Below are 16327 nucleotides of genomic sequence, written 5' to 3'. Positions count from 1 at the left end.
AGAGACATTCCTTTCCCCTCCCGTCTCTCCCTTCCCTTCCAGCACCAACGTCCTCCTCCCTTGCAGAAGGGACCAACGGGCCCAGGCGGGGTGGCCGCGGCTTCGCAAGTCTGAGGAGCCACCAACAGGGTTTTAGTGTTGCCATCAAATAAAACTTACAACCAAGTTAATCTGACACATTTATTGATGTGCATAATTGTTATTGGACTGCACCGCAATTAGGCATAAATGGTAGGTCGTTCCTGTGAGCGACTATAATTAGTAATTCTCATTTTTGGCCCAATCAAGTTTGGATTTTTTTTTTTTCCCCTACAAGTGTAGAAGTTCCCCAGTGTCTGTTAACAGCACGGGTTCTTGACTATTTTCTGATTCACTCATTCGTTGATTCACGTACCTACTTAACGAATCTGTGCAGCAGAGGTCCCGCCCCGGGGGCCTCGTGCCGATGCTTTCTGGGTGGCTGTGGGTGAGTTGTTCTACTTTTCTTGGCCTCCGTTTCCACATCTGTAAAATGGGCATGGGGTCTGGAGAGTGCTGGCACAGTGCTGGGTCTGGAGTTGTCGCTCAGCTGGCTGGAATGTCTTCTTCTTCTTCTTCTTATTGATTCATTTTTATTTGTAATTAATGACATCTTCTCCTAGCAAAGAAAGATACCAGCACTAAGAGCTCTCAAGCTTTTGGTCATCTGATCAGAGAGGGATTCGGAGGACAGAGCCGGCCCATCCCCTGGACTTCGCAGGGAGCTGCAGGCAGGGTGTTATGAGAGGGCACAGAGCCAGTGACACTTGGGTTATGGCAACTGCCCCGATGTCATCGTCACCCACAGGTGAGCGGGGGTGAGAAACTTCTGGTTTTCCACATTTCTGCATTTTTTTTTTCGGTCTCACCACTGCCCAGACCTTCGGAGATGTGGGGCCAAGTCAGACCTCCCCAAGGGGGAAGGTGCCCACATAGGGCGGGAGGCTCTTACTAAATGCTGGGACCTGTCTCTGCCCTAGAGGATGCCCTACCCGAGTCCTCAGTCACCTGAGGCTGGATGAGGGAGAAGCTGATTACAAGTAAAGGTTTCAGGCCAGAGGGGCTGGGCAGAGGGGGGCGCTCTCTTGGAGGGAAATCTGGGAGCCCACAGAGTCCTGAGGAGAGTGGGTACTCCCCCGACACACTTCACACTGGGAGAAGTGACCTGGAAGACAGGCTGGAGCGGGCAGGGACTGCGGGGCTCTCGGTGAGGCCAAAGCCGCCACAAGGAGCACGGGGGAGGCCAGGGCAGGGTGCCAGCAGGTGGCGAGGCCCCGGGGGCTCCTTGAGCTGGCGAGGCGAACAGCCTTGGGTGAACTCTGTGCTGCCACTGAGTCACCGGACCTTGGGCAAGTTACGTGGCCTTTCTGAGCCTTAGGCTGCTCGTCTCTACAAGAGGGTCACAGGACATGCGGTCGGTGCCTCGCATGTGTCTCCTGCCTTTACCACTTCCCCAGAAATGGCCCGGTTTCCTACCCCCGTCTCTTGCATTGCTTTCCAGGAGGCTTCATGCTGCCGCAGAGCCCATCTTGCTGCCTGTGGTATGCCGGAAGCACCTGGGATTGACACCCCAGGGGACTAGCCTGGACCAAAGGCTGGCATATACACACTCCTGCTCTCTCCCCCTTGATTGGGAAACTGGGAGGCATGTTCCATGCTGCTCCCAGAGGTCCGTGGCTGGGCGAAACCCCAGTTGCCTTCCTCTTTTCCCCTTACATCCTGCTGGGCGCTTACAACTCACTATTCAAGGGCCTCCAGCTGTTGAGGAACTGGGGACAGACACCCGGAGCCAGGCTGAGGTGACACTTACTTGGGTCTTCGGAAATAAGGGAGCGGGGAAGCCCGGGGATAGAGGCAGGACGTGGGGGCTGCTTTGGCGGGCACCGAGCATTCCGGGGCAGATCGGATGCTCTGAAAGTCATCTCCACGGGACCTCCTCGTCCCAGTTCTAGTCTGGAGGCCGAGGCAGGCAATAAATCCCCTCGGTGGAGCTGGTCCCAGCATGGGCCACCCTGCAGAAAGGCTTCATCGGCGGCCTCATTTGCATAAGATAATGAAACCGCAGTAAAAATAGTAAAAGAAAAAATGGCCTGGCAACTTTGTTTCCATAATGACAGATGCTTCTTAAACACTTGGCTTCTGTTTCCCAAGGAAGTGCCATCAAGGCCCCCGGGGGAGCCGCGTGTCCCTGCCGCCTGATTCTCGGAATGGTAACCTGCAGCTCGAGGAGTGCCCGGGCTCTGACCTCCTCCTGCTCCTCGCTCACTCCAGAGGGACCCGGAGGGGACGGAAGTGGAGAAGGGGAGGTGACTGAAAGGCAGAGAAGGACCCCCACAAACAGTAAGCCCGTTGCCTGACACCTGGCAAGTGCTTTCATGGGAAGTCTTTCCTTTCTTTGTCCCATGAGCAACATGAGGCACAGGACTGGGAACCAAGGGCATGAGCAGTCCAAGGCTGCCCGCTTAAACCAAGGAGGCAGAGGGGACTGAGGCTTGCCTCTGATTCTGAGTCCCTGGGTCCTGCCATGAGTGACAGGAGGCCTGTGCCACAGGAGACGGCAGAAGAGAGCGCGGGTCTGTGACCTAGAGGGTGGTGGGGACTGGTAGCAGCCAGCTCGACGGGTGTCAGATCCCTGCGCTCCAAATGGGGCAAGACAACCAAGGTCAAAGGAAGGTGAGCCCTTAACATCAGGGTATAGTTTTCTGGGATGGGACTCTCCCAGGCATAGAGGCCAAAGGATCTGCTTCGGGACCATCTGGACCCATCATCTCCAGGCCACCAAGGCTCTGCAGGGACTGCATGAGAAGCAGACATAACAACCACCAACACAATAATCACGATGATGATGATGATGATGATGAAGAACACAATAATGAAGAAGTGGGTTGTTCCCCCGGCTCAGAGGGAACATTCTTGTATAGTCCCACTTGGCTAGGAGTATATTGGGGGATTTCTTGCCATGCCACCGCATTCCCTCTAAGTGCTGAGGACAGAGGCCTGGTCCTGATTCAGTGAGAGAGGGCGTGGCCAGAGAGGGTGGGGAGAACGGGGTCTGAGTGAATTCACAGGGTACAGCTGGTGCTTTGCTCACGCAACTTGGCCAGTGGGAGTCACCTGGGTGCTAAGGAAGGTGTCCTTACAGAGGGGCTGAGAAGGACCTCTGGGGGGCACATCCCTGCTCTGGACTCCTGCAGATCCCCTGGGATCCACTCCCTGGAGCTCGCAGGTTGGCAACTGAACGTGGGCGCTCAGGCAGAAACTGAGGGTCCCCCGACATCTGACTCTGTTTCTGTCTGGTGGTTCCTCTTCTGGTTACCTCCTCGTCTTGGAATCTTTGGCTTAATTTGGGAAATGGTGGAGGGAGAGCAGGATCGTGTGTCCTTCCAGATGTGTTGGGTCTTAGACTGGGACCCAGATCTTTGCAATGAGTATTTGATCATTTTTGCTTTCTGATTCCTCTGTGTCTGGGCTCTTGGCAGGTTGGGGAGGGCTCTGCTCATTTGTTACTTTCCTCCACCATAAAAGCTCTCATTGGTTGAGTTGTACAGGTATCACATAATACAGGCTCTGCTTCCTTCCTTGGGGAGGGAGTGGCGAGAGCCCTCTCTGAAGGGACAAAAACAGCAGTTCCTGCTCTTGGGGTTGAGGTGAGGAGGGAGAGACAAGGCCTAGTATCATTTGCTTGTCTCCTTGAGACAGGGCCATGGAGAGAGCTCAGTGCCCAGGAGTGCCAGCCAGGCAGAGATGGGCTCTGAGAGGTAGAGTCGGGGGCTCTGAGAGGCTCAGCATATAGTAGACCTTAGTTCTTTTCTCTCCTTCCTCCTTTTTCTTAGTGAAAATTGCTGTCACTTATTGTTGGCTTATGTACTATGTCTGTGCTAAGTACTAACCATGCTTTTTCTCATTTAGCCTATACGACCATTCCATGAGGGGTGGTTTTCATGACTATGCATTTTAGATGAGGAAACTGAGGTTCAAGGATGTGAAGTTGCTTGTTCAAGGTTACACAGCTGGTAGGTGGTAGAGCTGGGACTCACACACAAAATATTTAAGTCTGTGAATGGATGTATGGAAGGATTGAGGGTGGTGGGCAGGTAGATGTATAGATGGATGGAGTAGTTGATGAATCGGTAGGTGGGTAGAAATGTGTTCACAGGAATGGGGATAGATGTGTGGATGGATGCGTGGATGGATGGATGGATGGATGGGGGAATGGATGGATGGGTAGGTAGATGGATACATGAATGGATGGATGGATGAGTGGGTAATCTACATGTTCCTTCACGCTCAATGTGGGCTTCATTCCTACCCGGTCTCTTCCCTCTCTCTTATCCAAGTTATCCTACTCCTTGTTGGACCTGGAGTCTACCCTGAACCCCAGTGTATTCACTCCTAGGCGATGGACTTTACCTCTGTCTCCCAATGATAGACACATATATTTCAACCCAGGGCCTCTACCTACCTCTTACCTGGCTTAGACCCAAAACCTCTTCCTGGGTTGTGGCTGTGGGCTAGACCAGGAGCCCACCGGGTCCTGGCCTCCTCTCCATTCTATAGGGATTTCTGGGACCCTGGATTGGCACTTTGTCAGCTGACGGAATAGGAGGGTGGATATTTTAGGAGGTCTGCTCAACCCACGTAGCTTTCTTTGGAATTCTGGGTGTTCTCAACCCTCCTCAAGCAAAGAGCCTGGGTACCATGATTATATTATGAGGCCCTTCACTCCCTCTGGCCACAGTTGATTGGACCACAGGTGACCAACGAACCAGAGCTAGTCTAATAATAGTCATTCTCCAGGGAATTAGAAGGGGGACACCGAGATACTGAGTCAATGGTGGTGGACATTCGGACTGAATGTATGGTTGGGTCTGAGCTGTGTCAGGTTCTAAGGCAAGTAGTAAAGGAGATAATAATATATGTCAAGAGCTTAGCATAGCACCTGCCACGTAGGAAGTTCTCAATAAATATTAGGACTTACGATTGCGATGGAGAGCATGGAGGGTTCTGGATGCAAATCAGTCTCTACCAAGTCGATTTGCATGAGCTGTGGAAGGCAGAAGAGAGGTGGAGGCCACCTTCCTGCCCCCTTATGGGCTATCTCTGTCGTGGAAACGTGAGAGTTTTCCACACTATTGCTTCCCAGGTGACGAGAAGCATCGTGATGGGGCCAGGGGTGACAGCAGCTTCCTGAGCCAGGCTTTCTGAGCCCTGGATTACAGCTCGGGGTGTGACCTTGCAGCTCTAGTCCCAGAGTCTCCCTGGATAGCTCTGTTCTGTGTCGCTCTGGGAGCCACTGGGGGCCCAGCTGGCCCTTACTCCCTCATCGCTTCCATTGGTTTTGTACACATCTGTGTTCAATCCCCTCCTGCTTAACATGTCCTCTCCTGAGCCCTGGTTATATGTACGGTTTCCATCTCCTGAGAGTAACCGACTTACAGCTGCATTATTTCCACTTTGAAAAAGCTCAGGCAAGACCTCTGACTGGTCAGGCTTGGATAAGAGGCCCACCCAACATCCCCAGCTGTGGCCAAAGAGGCAGGGTCACATAAGGACACAGTAACTCCCAAGGTAGCTACGTGGATGGTGATGAGTTCGGGACAGATGTGCCCACGAGGAGACAGAGGTCAGACGCCGTGAAGGACAGTCACCACACCTTTCATATCTGAAATAGAAACCAGGGGCCTGGGCTGGAGCCCCCCACCTGCTCACCACTAGGGGCTCCTGCCGGGACACAGTCAGTCGGGGGTGAAGAGGACATAGCTGCCCAGTACCCTCTGGTTCGAAAGAGAGAGAAAAGCAACAGAAAACACACCTCAAGGGGACCCTGTTTTCTAGAAACATGTCTTTATTTAAAATTTAAAACCATATTACTTCATACAGCAAACTGTGCACTTTAATATATCACAGTGTCTTAAAAAGGAAAATAATCAGATTTGTTTGGAAAGTTATTTACATCAGCCTAGAATGATTGGCAAGTAACACAGTTACTATGAAACCCAAATCGTTACAAAATGTTTACAAAAAACTATATTCATAGAAATTCTGCATGTCCACAAAGGGCATCCCCTGAATGGCCCAGAGACCAGTGTGTGGGAACCATGTTGAGTGGGAGAGGGGGGCATCCAGGCACTCTGGTCTGGGTGGTGGGACAGGCCAGGGGTCTCACATGGCGCTGTCTGGGGGCTCAGCCCTGGGGCGGGGAACCCAAGTCCCCGACAAGGGAGGCCCAGCCAGGAAGTCGGCCCAGGCAGAGATGGGGTGGGGGTTTGGAGCACAGTGGCATGAGGGCCCCTGGAGCCAGGACAGGCCCCTCCTCGGGGGGCCGCATTCAGATGTGCTCTGGCGGGGCAGGGGGCCCAGAGGCAGATTAGTGCACACCAGCCTGACGCGTGGGACCCGAGCAAAAGGCGGGCTGTTGACCGCACGGAAGTCCACTCTAGTACCTTCTCCCTTGCAGACTCCAGAGGTGCTCTGACCGGTGGCAAGGGCAGGACCACTAACAAAAAGGCTGGCATTATGTAGAACAGGAAGACCCAGGCGGGGCAGGGCCGGAGGTCTGCAGGTATGGGGGGGGGGGGGGCGGTGCTCCCGGCCGACCGCCCTGCCAGGGGAGGTGTAGACAGGGAGAGGAGGCAGACAGATGGCGTGGGCTGTGCTAGGGCCAGAGGGCCTTGCTGGCTTCTCATCTTTCACCAGGTGTCACTGTACCGTTCGCATCTCTGGCTCCTCGGTCACTCCCTAACAGCTGGTCTCTGGGTCAAATGGGTCTGGGGACATTGTCTGCAGTGGGACAAACTTGCTGGCATGATTACAGCCGCTTCCCCGTATCGGGAGGCAGGCCCCAGAGTTTTGATCTGTAAAACAGAGACATACTGCAGGGTGGTTTGAGGTCTTCTGTTCTAGAAGGCAGGGGATGGGGACAGGGTCCATAAGTAGGGCACTGGGACATTGCACTGGCATGCTGACAGTGCCTCTGGGGTCATTCTCTCTGAAAAGCGTTTTTTTCCTAGCTGTGAACTGCGTCTCTGTGTGGGGGTGAGAATCTGAGGCAGAGGCCTTCGCCGCCTAGAATGTTCCAGCCTTTGAGGGTATTCCGGGTGGAGCCGGACACATGCCCGGCCACTGTGACAGGCGGAGGTCCCAGGAGCCAGGTCCCGGTAGGGCATTACTCCTCAGGCACAGGCCGTAGACATGCTCGGACTGACACAAGGCCTGTCAGTCTCTCCTGCCCTGCCCCCACCCCCAGCAGAGGCTGCCCGGGCAAGGCTCACCTCCCAGCCACAGGGTCCTCTTCTTCAGGGTTTGGAGCTCTGATGTGTGCTCCCCATCCCCGCGGGGCTCTCTGCGGCCCCTGCCCCAGGTGGCCTCCACTCCAGACTTTGCTGCTATCGCCCCATCCCTCACCTGGTCCCCACCCATACTGGCTGGGTTATGTACACTCTGTGTGCAGACGTGCAGGGAGGGGTGCGTATACACATGGGCTACGGGTCATATATACACTGTGCATATATATATACATATATATATACAGCATATATATATATATCTTTTTACATTCATATATATATGGTACAGAACATTAACCTTCTACCAAAAACAGTTTTGTGACGTCACATATGGCCTCAGCTCTGAAATCTTAACTCCAGGGCAAATCCACGACTGAAAAATGAGAGCTCGATTCAAACTGGCATGGCGACAAAGGGCAGGGCCCTTCTACGGCGGCAAGCAGCTGGGCCCCTTCCAGATGTGTCCACTCAGCCTGGGAGACTGTTCCGGATGCGTCTATTCCAGACCTGTCCACAGAACTGGGCTCATTTCTTGCATCTGTCCAAGGGGTTGGTCCGTCCCAGATGTTAGGTCCTTACAGCTGTTCGTCCAGATCCCTCGGCCCTTCCAGATGGCTATCCACACGGGACCAGTCCAGACATGGGCCAGAGTTTGGCCACCTTCCAGATGTTTGTGCATACAGCTGAGAAAGGCTTGGGGAGGGACCGGCCTCATGCTGAGCCACGAAGCAGCAGCTTTGCAAAACTCCACACAGCAACCCCTGGAAAAGAAAGCAGGGAGGGAGCCTCTGACTGTTCTCCGTGAGCGTGTGCCTGGGTCTGTCCCCTGCTCGCCTCCGGTGTAAGGAGGGGAGTGACTTCTCACCATGTGGAAACTTCATCCGATGCTGCCACACCCCTCCCCCATTCTGGGCCATCACAGTCTGTCTGCCAAGTGCATTGGGGAGGAAGCCGGGATGTGCTCTTCTCGTTGAGGCAGTCTTGGCCGTGAGGTGGGGGTGGGGAGGCCCTCCAACCCTCCAGAGACTCGGAGTCAGCTCACCTGCCAAGAGAGCCTTATTCCCCTGGAGAGACGCTCGCAGAGTAGGGCCGCCTGATGGCAACAAAGCTGTCGGGGTTTTCTTAACTGTCCACAGCAGAGAGACCAGGAACGGGTTAAGGGGAGAGAAAGAGGAGGAGAGCTCATAGTCCCAAATCCCCAGGGTGGCTGGGGAGGGGGTGGCCCCTCAGTTTGGCCAGGCTGAGCAGGCTGAGAAGAGGCACTGGCATGGCAGGTGGGAGACGCGGGTGGAAGGTGGGGGTCAGTCTTCTGTGAAGGGAAGGCGTGTGGGGCCAGACGAGGGCGGTCCGGCAGGTGCTCGCGCGAGTCCCGTCTTCCGTGCCGTCAAAGCCAGCTTTTACGCTTCCATGGGCCAACCTCAGTGCCACCGTGTGTGGGCGTGCCCACGGGCACCTTCTGCAGCCCCAGGGTGCACCTGCTGGCAGGGCAGGCCCAGTCTTGACTTCCTCTTGGTCCGCCTCCACGGGAAAACCTTCTGCCCCAGAAGTGCCGCCCGGCACCTCTTCTGCCCCGGGAGAGACGACAGCTCACGCTTGGGCAGAAGCGGTTTCCACTGCACTTTGAACACTGGGCTGGCCTCGACGCCAAACAGAGGGCACCAGCCGGAGTCTGCACATTCGCCGCACACACGGACATAAGGCTTGAGTGGGAGGGGGAGTCGGGCAGCATTGTCACCCCAATCATTTAAGTACTTTCTGGGGGAGGGGGGGTTCCTGATGGAATGGTGCCTCTGATGCCCACGACTGTTCACGCCACCGATGAAGCCTCTTCCCAGCCCATGTCACTTCTCTTTCTCCCCCCGCCAGTCCACATATGCGCGCGGCCCCAGAAGCGCACGGCACGTTCACGGAGCGTCATACGCAAGAGCACACGATGTCGACAGATCCTTGTGACCGACGATCTCTCCCCCACAACAGAAGTGCAAATAGACCCTGGTTCCTTGCCTTGCTGATTGTCCATCTGTGCTTCTGCTGCGAGCTGGGAGCACACGTGTGAGTGTGAACACACGTGTGCGAGCATGTTCCCCCCAACACTGAGAAACTCCAGTTCCGCATGGCTTCTTGCATACATGCACTGAGCTGTGCTGGCCGTCTGTCTGCTTCTGTCCTCCCTCCTGCTCTCTGCTGCACACACGAGCCCACGCACACACCCACGTGCACCCCTTGATGACATGGCTTCTCCTTTTCAACATTTGGCGATGCTCCGGGTTCTATCCTGTCTTCCAACCTCTGCCACTGGCGCATAAATGTGCACGCACGTGCACACACACACACACACACGCACACATAAGCATACCCACTTGTGCACACGTGTACACATATGTATACTCACCAGAACCCCATTAAGACATGGCTTCTTCTGTTTTTACGTGTATGGGGCTCTGCTGCTTGTCCAGATCTGTCTCCCTCATCCCAAATGCACACACATGTGTGCACACACATGTCAGAACCCAGGGATTGTGTTCATCTCGTGCCCTGGACTCTGTTAGACGTCCAAATCTGTCCTTCAGCCCCAGCCCCTAAAGCTCACGCACACACAAAGATACACATATATGCACGCACACACACACTCCTACACATGGAAGCTCACGACAGCATGGCTTTTCCTGTCATTACGTGTTGGCGATGCCGCACATCCAGCTCCCTTCTCCCGCCTCCCAAGCGCACAGCCTGTTGGAGCTGCTGGGATTGCGGGAGCCAGCTGGTCTGGTCCTGCAGCTTCACAGCTTGGAGGAGGAACAGTATTAATCACAAGTCAACTGCACTCTCCTGCTTTGGGAGTCCCTGGGGGGTGGGACTGGAGGTTACCCTTAACCCCGACTGAGAAGGCCCTCGAGATCTCAATGGAGCTCTTCCCTAACCAGACTCCCTGAGCAGAAAAAAGACAGAGGAGGAAGGGCGGTGACTAGTGTCTTCTGGGTCCCTGTCCGGAACCTCCAGTCCTCCCTCCCCTGCTCAGAGGCTGCCCTCTGCCCTCAGCAATGGGAAGCCTTGCTGGCCCCATCATGTTCTCTTTAAGGACACTTTGCTCCTAACCCTTCCACGTCTCATTCCTTTTCTAGAACCGTAAGACTTCTAGAGCATCCATTCTACCTAGCTGGAACCCACAGATCATCTGGTCCACCCGACTGTTACCCCATCTGCGACTATTTCTTTGCTGTACCCCCCAACCCCACTAAGTCCAAGCTGCTCTGGACAAGAGACTGGGGCCAAGATGGCCTGTGTCTCTGTGTGGGGTCTTTGGTTAATTATCCAGGAGGCAGCTTTTCTTTCACCGTTCTTGGGGCCTCTACGAGCTCTGATATTCTGTCCCTGAAAACTTTCTTTTACTGGGGAGCATCTTTAGGTTTGGCAAGCCCAGGACACCAAGAGTTCTTTAGGGACCATCTGGCTTTCCCCATCTACCCCAAAGTTAGCCTGTGCAGCAGGACTATGATCCTTCTTTTGAGGAGGGGTGACGACGTTCACTTCAACCTAGGCTTCTCTTCTCCTTCCGAGATGACAGAAGGAGGTCAAGGTCAATTGGCCAGGAATGGAGAGTTGCTGATGAGTAGATGGTGAAGCGCCCAAGCTCTCAAATGCCACTAGGGTTTAGAAAACAGCCCAGTGACCAGCAAAATGAGACCCAATGGCTCAAGGGCCTATGGGATTTCCATGGAATCCATTGTTCTTCTGGCTTCAAATACTGACTGAATCTCTGGTCATCCTTTGTGAGAGATTCAGGGGGGCCTCTATCCTCGGGCCAGAAAGAAAATTTGTTCTGACCACTCCCCCCCCCACTTTATACTCCTGGAGACCTCCTTGAGGAATGGGAGCCACTGGACATTGTCCATAAGAATTCAAGATGGCAGCCTCTGTGCATTCTCCTCTCTCCCATACCGCAAACTCCTCTTTTTCTCTATGGGGCTTTCTGCCTTCAACTTTGCAAAGATGGGGGCTGCCTGAGACCAGGACTATGTGAGCAGCCTCTGAGGGTGAAGGTCTTCCTTCTGCTCAAGACGTGTGGGGTGGCCATCCCATCTTCAGCTCCCAATGGCTGCCACACTACAACCCTTAAAGTACCCAAGGTTTGTCTCTGGTCTCACGGTCAAGGCCCAGGAGGCCTGGGCTCATGGGAAAGAGTGGCAATATAAGAGCTGTTTCTCATTTTCTTTGGCCTCTGCAGGGCCGTGGTAGAAACTTCTGACTGTTGAGGAGAATTGAGGGGCAGGTGAGTTTGGCCTGAGAGGCATGTGCTTCCTTTGGCCTTGGCTGTCTCGGCTGGCAGCTTTAGAAACCGACAGAAGAAATGAGAGGCAAGTGGGGGCCTGCTGGTCTCCTGGTAGGTAAGGGCAGAAGGCTCCTAGCCCAGCAGGCAGGCAACGGCCCTGGTCCCCAAGCCCAGTGTGGGCACGGGGGAGGTGCCTTCCAGTCTCCTTTGCTTTCCTCTGCCCTGCCCCCAGGCCTTCGGTCCCCACCCCACCTGTGCTTAGGGGAATACAGGGGCCAATGGTGTGCTGCAGGCCATGCTGTCCTTGCCTGGAAGCCGGCGATCGTTGAATGTGTGCATGTTGATGACAGCGTCTGTCTTGACCATCATGGGAGGCTGCGGCTTGTGCTTGACCCGACGCTGGCAGGTGAGGGAGAAACGGATCTCATCGGCTACGGTGCTGCAGAAGGAGCGCTGGGGTGGGGTGGGAGGGCAAGGGGCACATGGGTGAGGCTTGGCCTTGCAGCCCCAGCCAGTGCCTCCCTTTCCTCCCCAGGATGTGCCAAGGCTGCCTGTCTCTCTCTCACCTTCAGGCCACCCACCCGCTGCCCACTCAGGATGACCAATTTGTGGGGCAGCCTACAAAGCATTACATTCTTGTTTGGAGACTAAGGGAGATAGGCCAGGTAGTATCATCCTATCCCCATTTCACAGAGGAGCAAACTGAGGCTCTGATTGGCACATACCTTAAAGTTTGAGGAGCTGACCTGTCTGATTTTTCTCCACTAGATTCTGAGGGCAGGAACCAAACCAGCCTCATCTGGGTGAGCCCAGCTCTGGCCTGGCCCAGAGTCAAGCTTAAGAAACACCCGGTGAATGTATGGGTAACCTTTCCCCTGGGAGGGCTTTCAACTGAAGGGAGAATCACTGTCCTCCCACTAGGGAAAGTCCAGCATGTTTCTCAAGGTGCGCAACTGGGAGGCGGGTCCCTGCAAGGCAGCGGGGTGGCAGTGGCTTCTGGCCTGGGTCCCTCATGGGCACCCAGAAGGGAAGGCAAAGGTACAGCTTTGCCTGCAGGTATCTGAGGGCAGTGGCTCCTCTGAGCCCAACAGACGGAGGCTGTCCTGTGATTTGTCTGGCAGACAGGGGGCGCTGTTGATAGCTCAACTTCTGCATGAGGTCAGGGTATTAGCACACCCAGGCACCTGTGGGCGGCCGGTGTGGTGCAGGGGAATTCCGAATTCTGTCTCTGCCTCTTACCCGCTTCCCCTCCAAGCTTCCCCTGTTCACCCACTAAACACAGAATAGCCTCCCTCTTACCTCCCTTATTCATTCTGAAAATATTTATTGCGGGCCTACTATGTTCCATGCACTGTTCTAAATGTTAGGCATACAGACGTGAAAAAGATAGGTCTCAGCCCTCAGGAAGCTTACGGTCTAAGATGTGATAGAAACAGGTAATAAACTTGCAAGCAAATAAATCACTTCAGGGAATGGTAACTATCTCTAAGAGAATAAACAAGTGGAATGGGATAGAGCGGGGGCTGGGCGTGGGGGCAGGTGGGGAAGGCTACTTGAGTGGTGGCATTTGAGCTGAAACCTGAATGGCTAGAACAGGCCAACGACAGGGTGCTCTGGGGCAAGAGCATTCCAGGTGGCTGGAACGGCATGTGCAAATGGCCTGGGGCTGAACTGTGTTTGGTGTGTTAAGGACTAAAAAGAAGGCCGATGTGTGTGGAGCAGTGTAAAGGAGTTCAGTGTGAGAGGGAGAAAGTCAGACAAGTGGACCAGGACCAGGTCTTGTAGGCTTTTGGTGCAATGTGGAGCTCATGCCAATGGAATTCTTAAAGAATTTGGTGGTTCTTTTTTAATGTATTGTAATTTTTTTTAGCCATTCTTTTTTATTGGACGTCAAGGGTTCCCCCCCCCCACCCCATTCTTCATGTGACAATTAACACTTCCGTGAACATCCTTGTAAATAAAACGGCATCTACCCTTGGCCACTTCCACTGGGTGCATTTCGAAAAGTAGAAATTCACTGTCAAAATGTGTGGCCACTTTTAAGACTCTGTCCAGACCGCGAAGTTGCCTTCCAAAAACGTATCCGCTTGGACTGATCCCAGCAATACGGGAACATGTCCCTTTCCTCCTGCCCAGGAGAAATGCGACACCAAGAATGATCTTTCCCCTTCCTCTTTGCTGACTCTGGCTTTCTGATGATAAAGGGCCCTATTTCATTTCTGATGGACGTAAAAAGCGCCTGTTTTGAATGGTCCCTTCCACACGGGACTTAACTGCAGTCTCCTTCCACACTGGCCCTATGTCCCTTTGAACTTCTCTGTGAGAGGGACCTCTGTCCAGCCCTCAACTCACGTGCACATTTAAATCACCCTATAAGTACGCTTTCTTAAGACACCAACGCCAGGCTCTGCCACAGACCAATTAAAACCGTCTCTGGGAGTGAGGCCAGGACATTAGCACTTAAAAAACTCTCTCCCTGTGATTCTAATTTGCTACCAGGACCCAGAAACATTGCTCAACCACACTTGAATTAATCAGATGGGTTGAGCAGACTTCTCCTGCATGTACACTTGGGCCAGACCTCTTAACATTCTTTTCTTTTTTAAACTTTTGATTATGGAAATTTCCAACTATATGCAGGAGAGGGAAGCGTATAATGAATCCCTATGTAACCATCACCCAGGTCCAACAATTACCATGGAGGGTTTTGTGCAGGGGAACGACACGGTTTGAATTAAGTGTGAAACAGGGCACTAGCTGTGTACGGAGAGGGGATGGGAGCGGGGAGGCAGGAAGGCCAGACTGGAGGCTGTCGCACGGTCCAGCTGGAGGCGAGGGGGCTTGTCCTGGAACAGAACAGCAGCGGTGGGAGTGTGTGCTCGGAGTCAGAGCAGGGGTGGGGCCGGCGGGCCTCCTGGTCGGGGGTGGGGGGGGTGGGGGGAGGCAGGGCGGGCTCAGATACCCCGTGTGCTTGGGAGGCACGAACCCAGCTGGAACCCTGTCCTCCCTTCTCCCTCCCGTCCCTGCGCAGGTCCCGGTCCTCGAGGCTCACCTGCTCTCGCTCCGCTGTTTTGCGGAGCTTGTACACAAACTCGCCCACGGCCACCAGCACGGACAGGACCAGCCCGGCGGCCAGGACGATGAAGATGCCCCCGATCTTCTGGACGCCCAGGGCGCTGGCCTCTTTGTTTTCCTCCTCGGGACACCCGCTGCCTCGCCACCACTTCTCCTTCATGATGTGGAGCTTGTCTTCCTCCTGCAGCTGCAGGATGGCAATGGTGATCTTGTCCCGGTACGGGGAGCCTGCGTGGGGGACAGGGGTCCGGCTGGCAGCGGCATTCGGTGCCGTGTGCGTTCGCCCTGCCGGCACCCTGCTGGGTGCTGGCCACCATCTCCATAGGCTCACAAAAGCCCCTCTTTGAATGATCTACGGTGTTTGGGTGGGAGAAACGTCCTGATTTGGGGTGGGGAGTTTTGCCTAGGAGTCCCTGTCTCCACAGGCCCCTGGAACACACGGTGTATCTGGGCTGCATCAGCAGGGGAAAAGTCAGGGAGAACAGCCATGACCTCTGAATGGACCCCCCCACCCCACCCCCGCCCTGCCTCACCCCACCTCTGGGTTGGCCCCAGCTCTCCTCTGCCTAGGCCCCGGCTGACCCCGCGAGGTTGGGACGTATGCCTTGGTCTCTGGGCTGAAGAAATGCCACCTTTTTAGATTCGGTGGGATGAGCTGGGAGAGGGGGCAGAAGACTGTGTGTGTGGGTGGATGTGGGGCCCTGCCCATCCTCTGTCCCCCAAGCCCCACTCCTGCCTGCAGCCCCTCGCTCACCCATGGGTGTGCCAATGCCGTAGCCCTTGGAATCGATGAGGCCCCCGATCTGGGTAAGGTTGCAGTTCCTCTGGGTGACGTACTCGATGGTCGTGGACTCCATGAGCAGCGCATAGTCGGCCGTCAGGGTCCTCTGGATGCCTTCCTCGTTGTTCTTCACCAACGCCGAGGGCTTGCTGCTCATGAAGGCCCACATCTTCTCAAAGGTGGAGATCTTGGATTTCTGGGCCACGAGGGGAGGGGGGGGATGCACACAGTCACCGAGCACACCGGGGGCCAAGTACCACACGCTCTACTTAACAGCGCTCTAGCCGCTGAACCCTGTCTACGGCCCTCAGAGGAAGGAATGCGACCCTTTGCTCAGACGTGGATACTGAGGCCCTGGGAGAGGAGGTCCCGACACACACAGCTGGGGAGTGATGAAGCCGGGATTCAGACTCAGCCCCCCCCCCCCAGAAACGCCTGGCTCTTTGCCGTGGCGCAGTGGTTTTCGGACTGACTGTTTTTTAAGTGAGTTTCCTTTCTCTGACATGTATTAAAGGTTTACATGTGCAGGCCTTGTTCTAAGAGCTTTATCTGCGTTAACTCGCTGATTCTCCACAACGATCTGAGGAGGCGGGTACTACCCTTGGCTCCGTTCTACAGAAATGGAAGCATGGCCAAGTAACTTGCTCAAGGTTAGTAGCAAATTTAGGCTTCGAACCCAGGCTATCTGGCTCTAGAGTCCATGCTCCTAACCACTGAGCTTCACTGCCTCATAGAAACCTCTGTGAGGGTAGACAGGGAGAAGTGGATGCCAGTGAGGGCAAAGCTTGGTGGGTTCTGGCCTCCCCCCCCTCCACTGCAGCCAAAGAGGGCTCCCCCTGTGTGCCATGTTCCAGGGGAAGACGAGGGTTTGTCTGTTGTGCTTCATTGAGGAGGGTG

The 16327-nt window shown here is 54.7% G+C and overlaps 1 protein-coding gene across 1 annotated transcript in view; it reads right to left on the bottom strand.

The window, feature by feature from the left end:
* Positions 1–5841: 5841 nt before the first annotated feature.
* Positions 5842–16327, bottom strand: part of GRIK3 (glutamate ionotropic receptor kainate type subunit 3) — a 227449-nt gene continuing 216963 nt past the window's right edge. Inside the window, exons 14-16 of the mRNA XM_058718034.1 lie at positions 15404–15626; positions 14627–14877; positions 5842–12027 (exon numbers count right to left, since the gene is read on the bottom strand). Coding sequence (XP_058574017.1) covers positions 11833–12027; positions 14627–14877; positions 15404–15626 — 669 coding nt within the window. The 3' untranslated portion in view covers positions 5842–11832. The remainder of the gene's footprint in view (positions 12028–14626; positions 14878–15403; positions 15627–16327) is intronic.

This window comes from Neofelis nebulosa, chromosome 2 (genome assembly GCF_028018385.1).
Source record: "Neofelis nebulosa isolate mNeoNeb1 chromosome 2, mNeoNeb1.pri, whole genome shotgun sequence".
In the NCBI taxonomy this organism is placed as follows: domain Eukaryota; kingdom Metazoa; phylum Chordata; class Mammalia; order Carnivora; family Felidae; genus Neofelis; species Neofelis nebulosa.
Note: the sequence above shows the minus strand (reverse complement) of the source record. Positions and strands in the feature narration are given on the sequence as shown.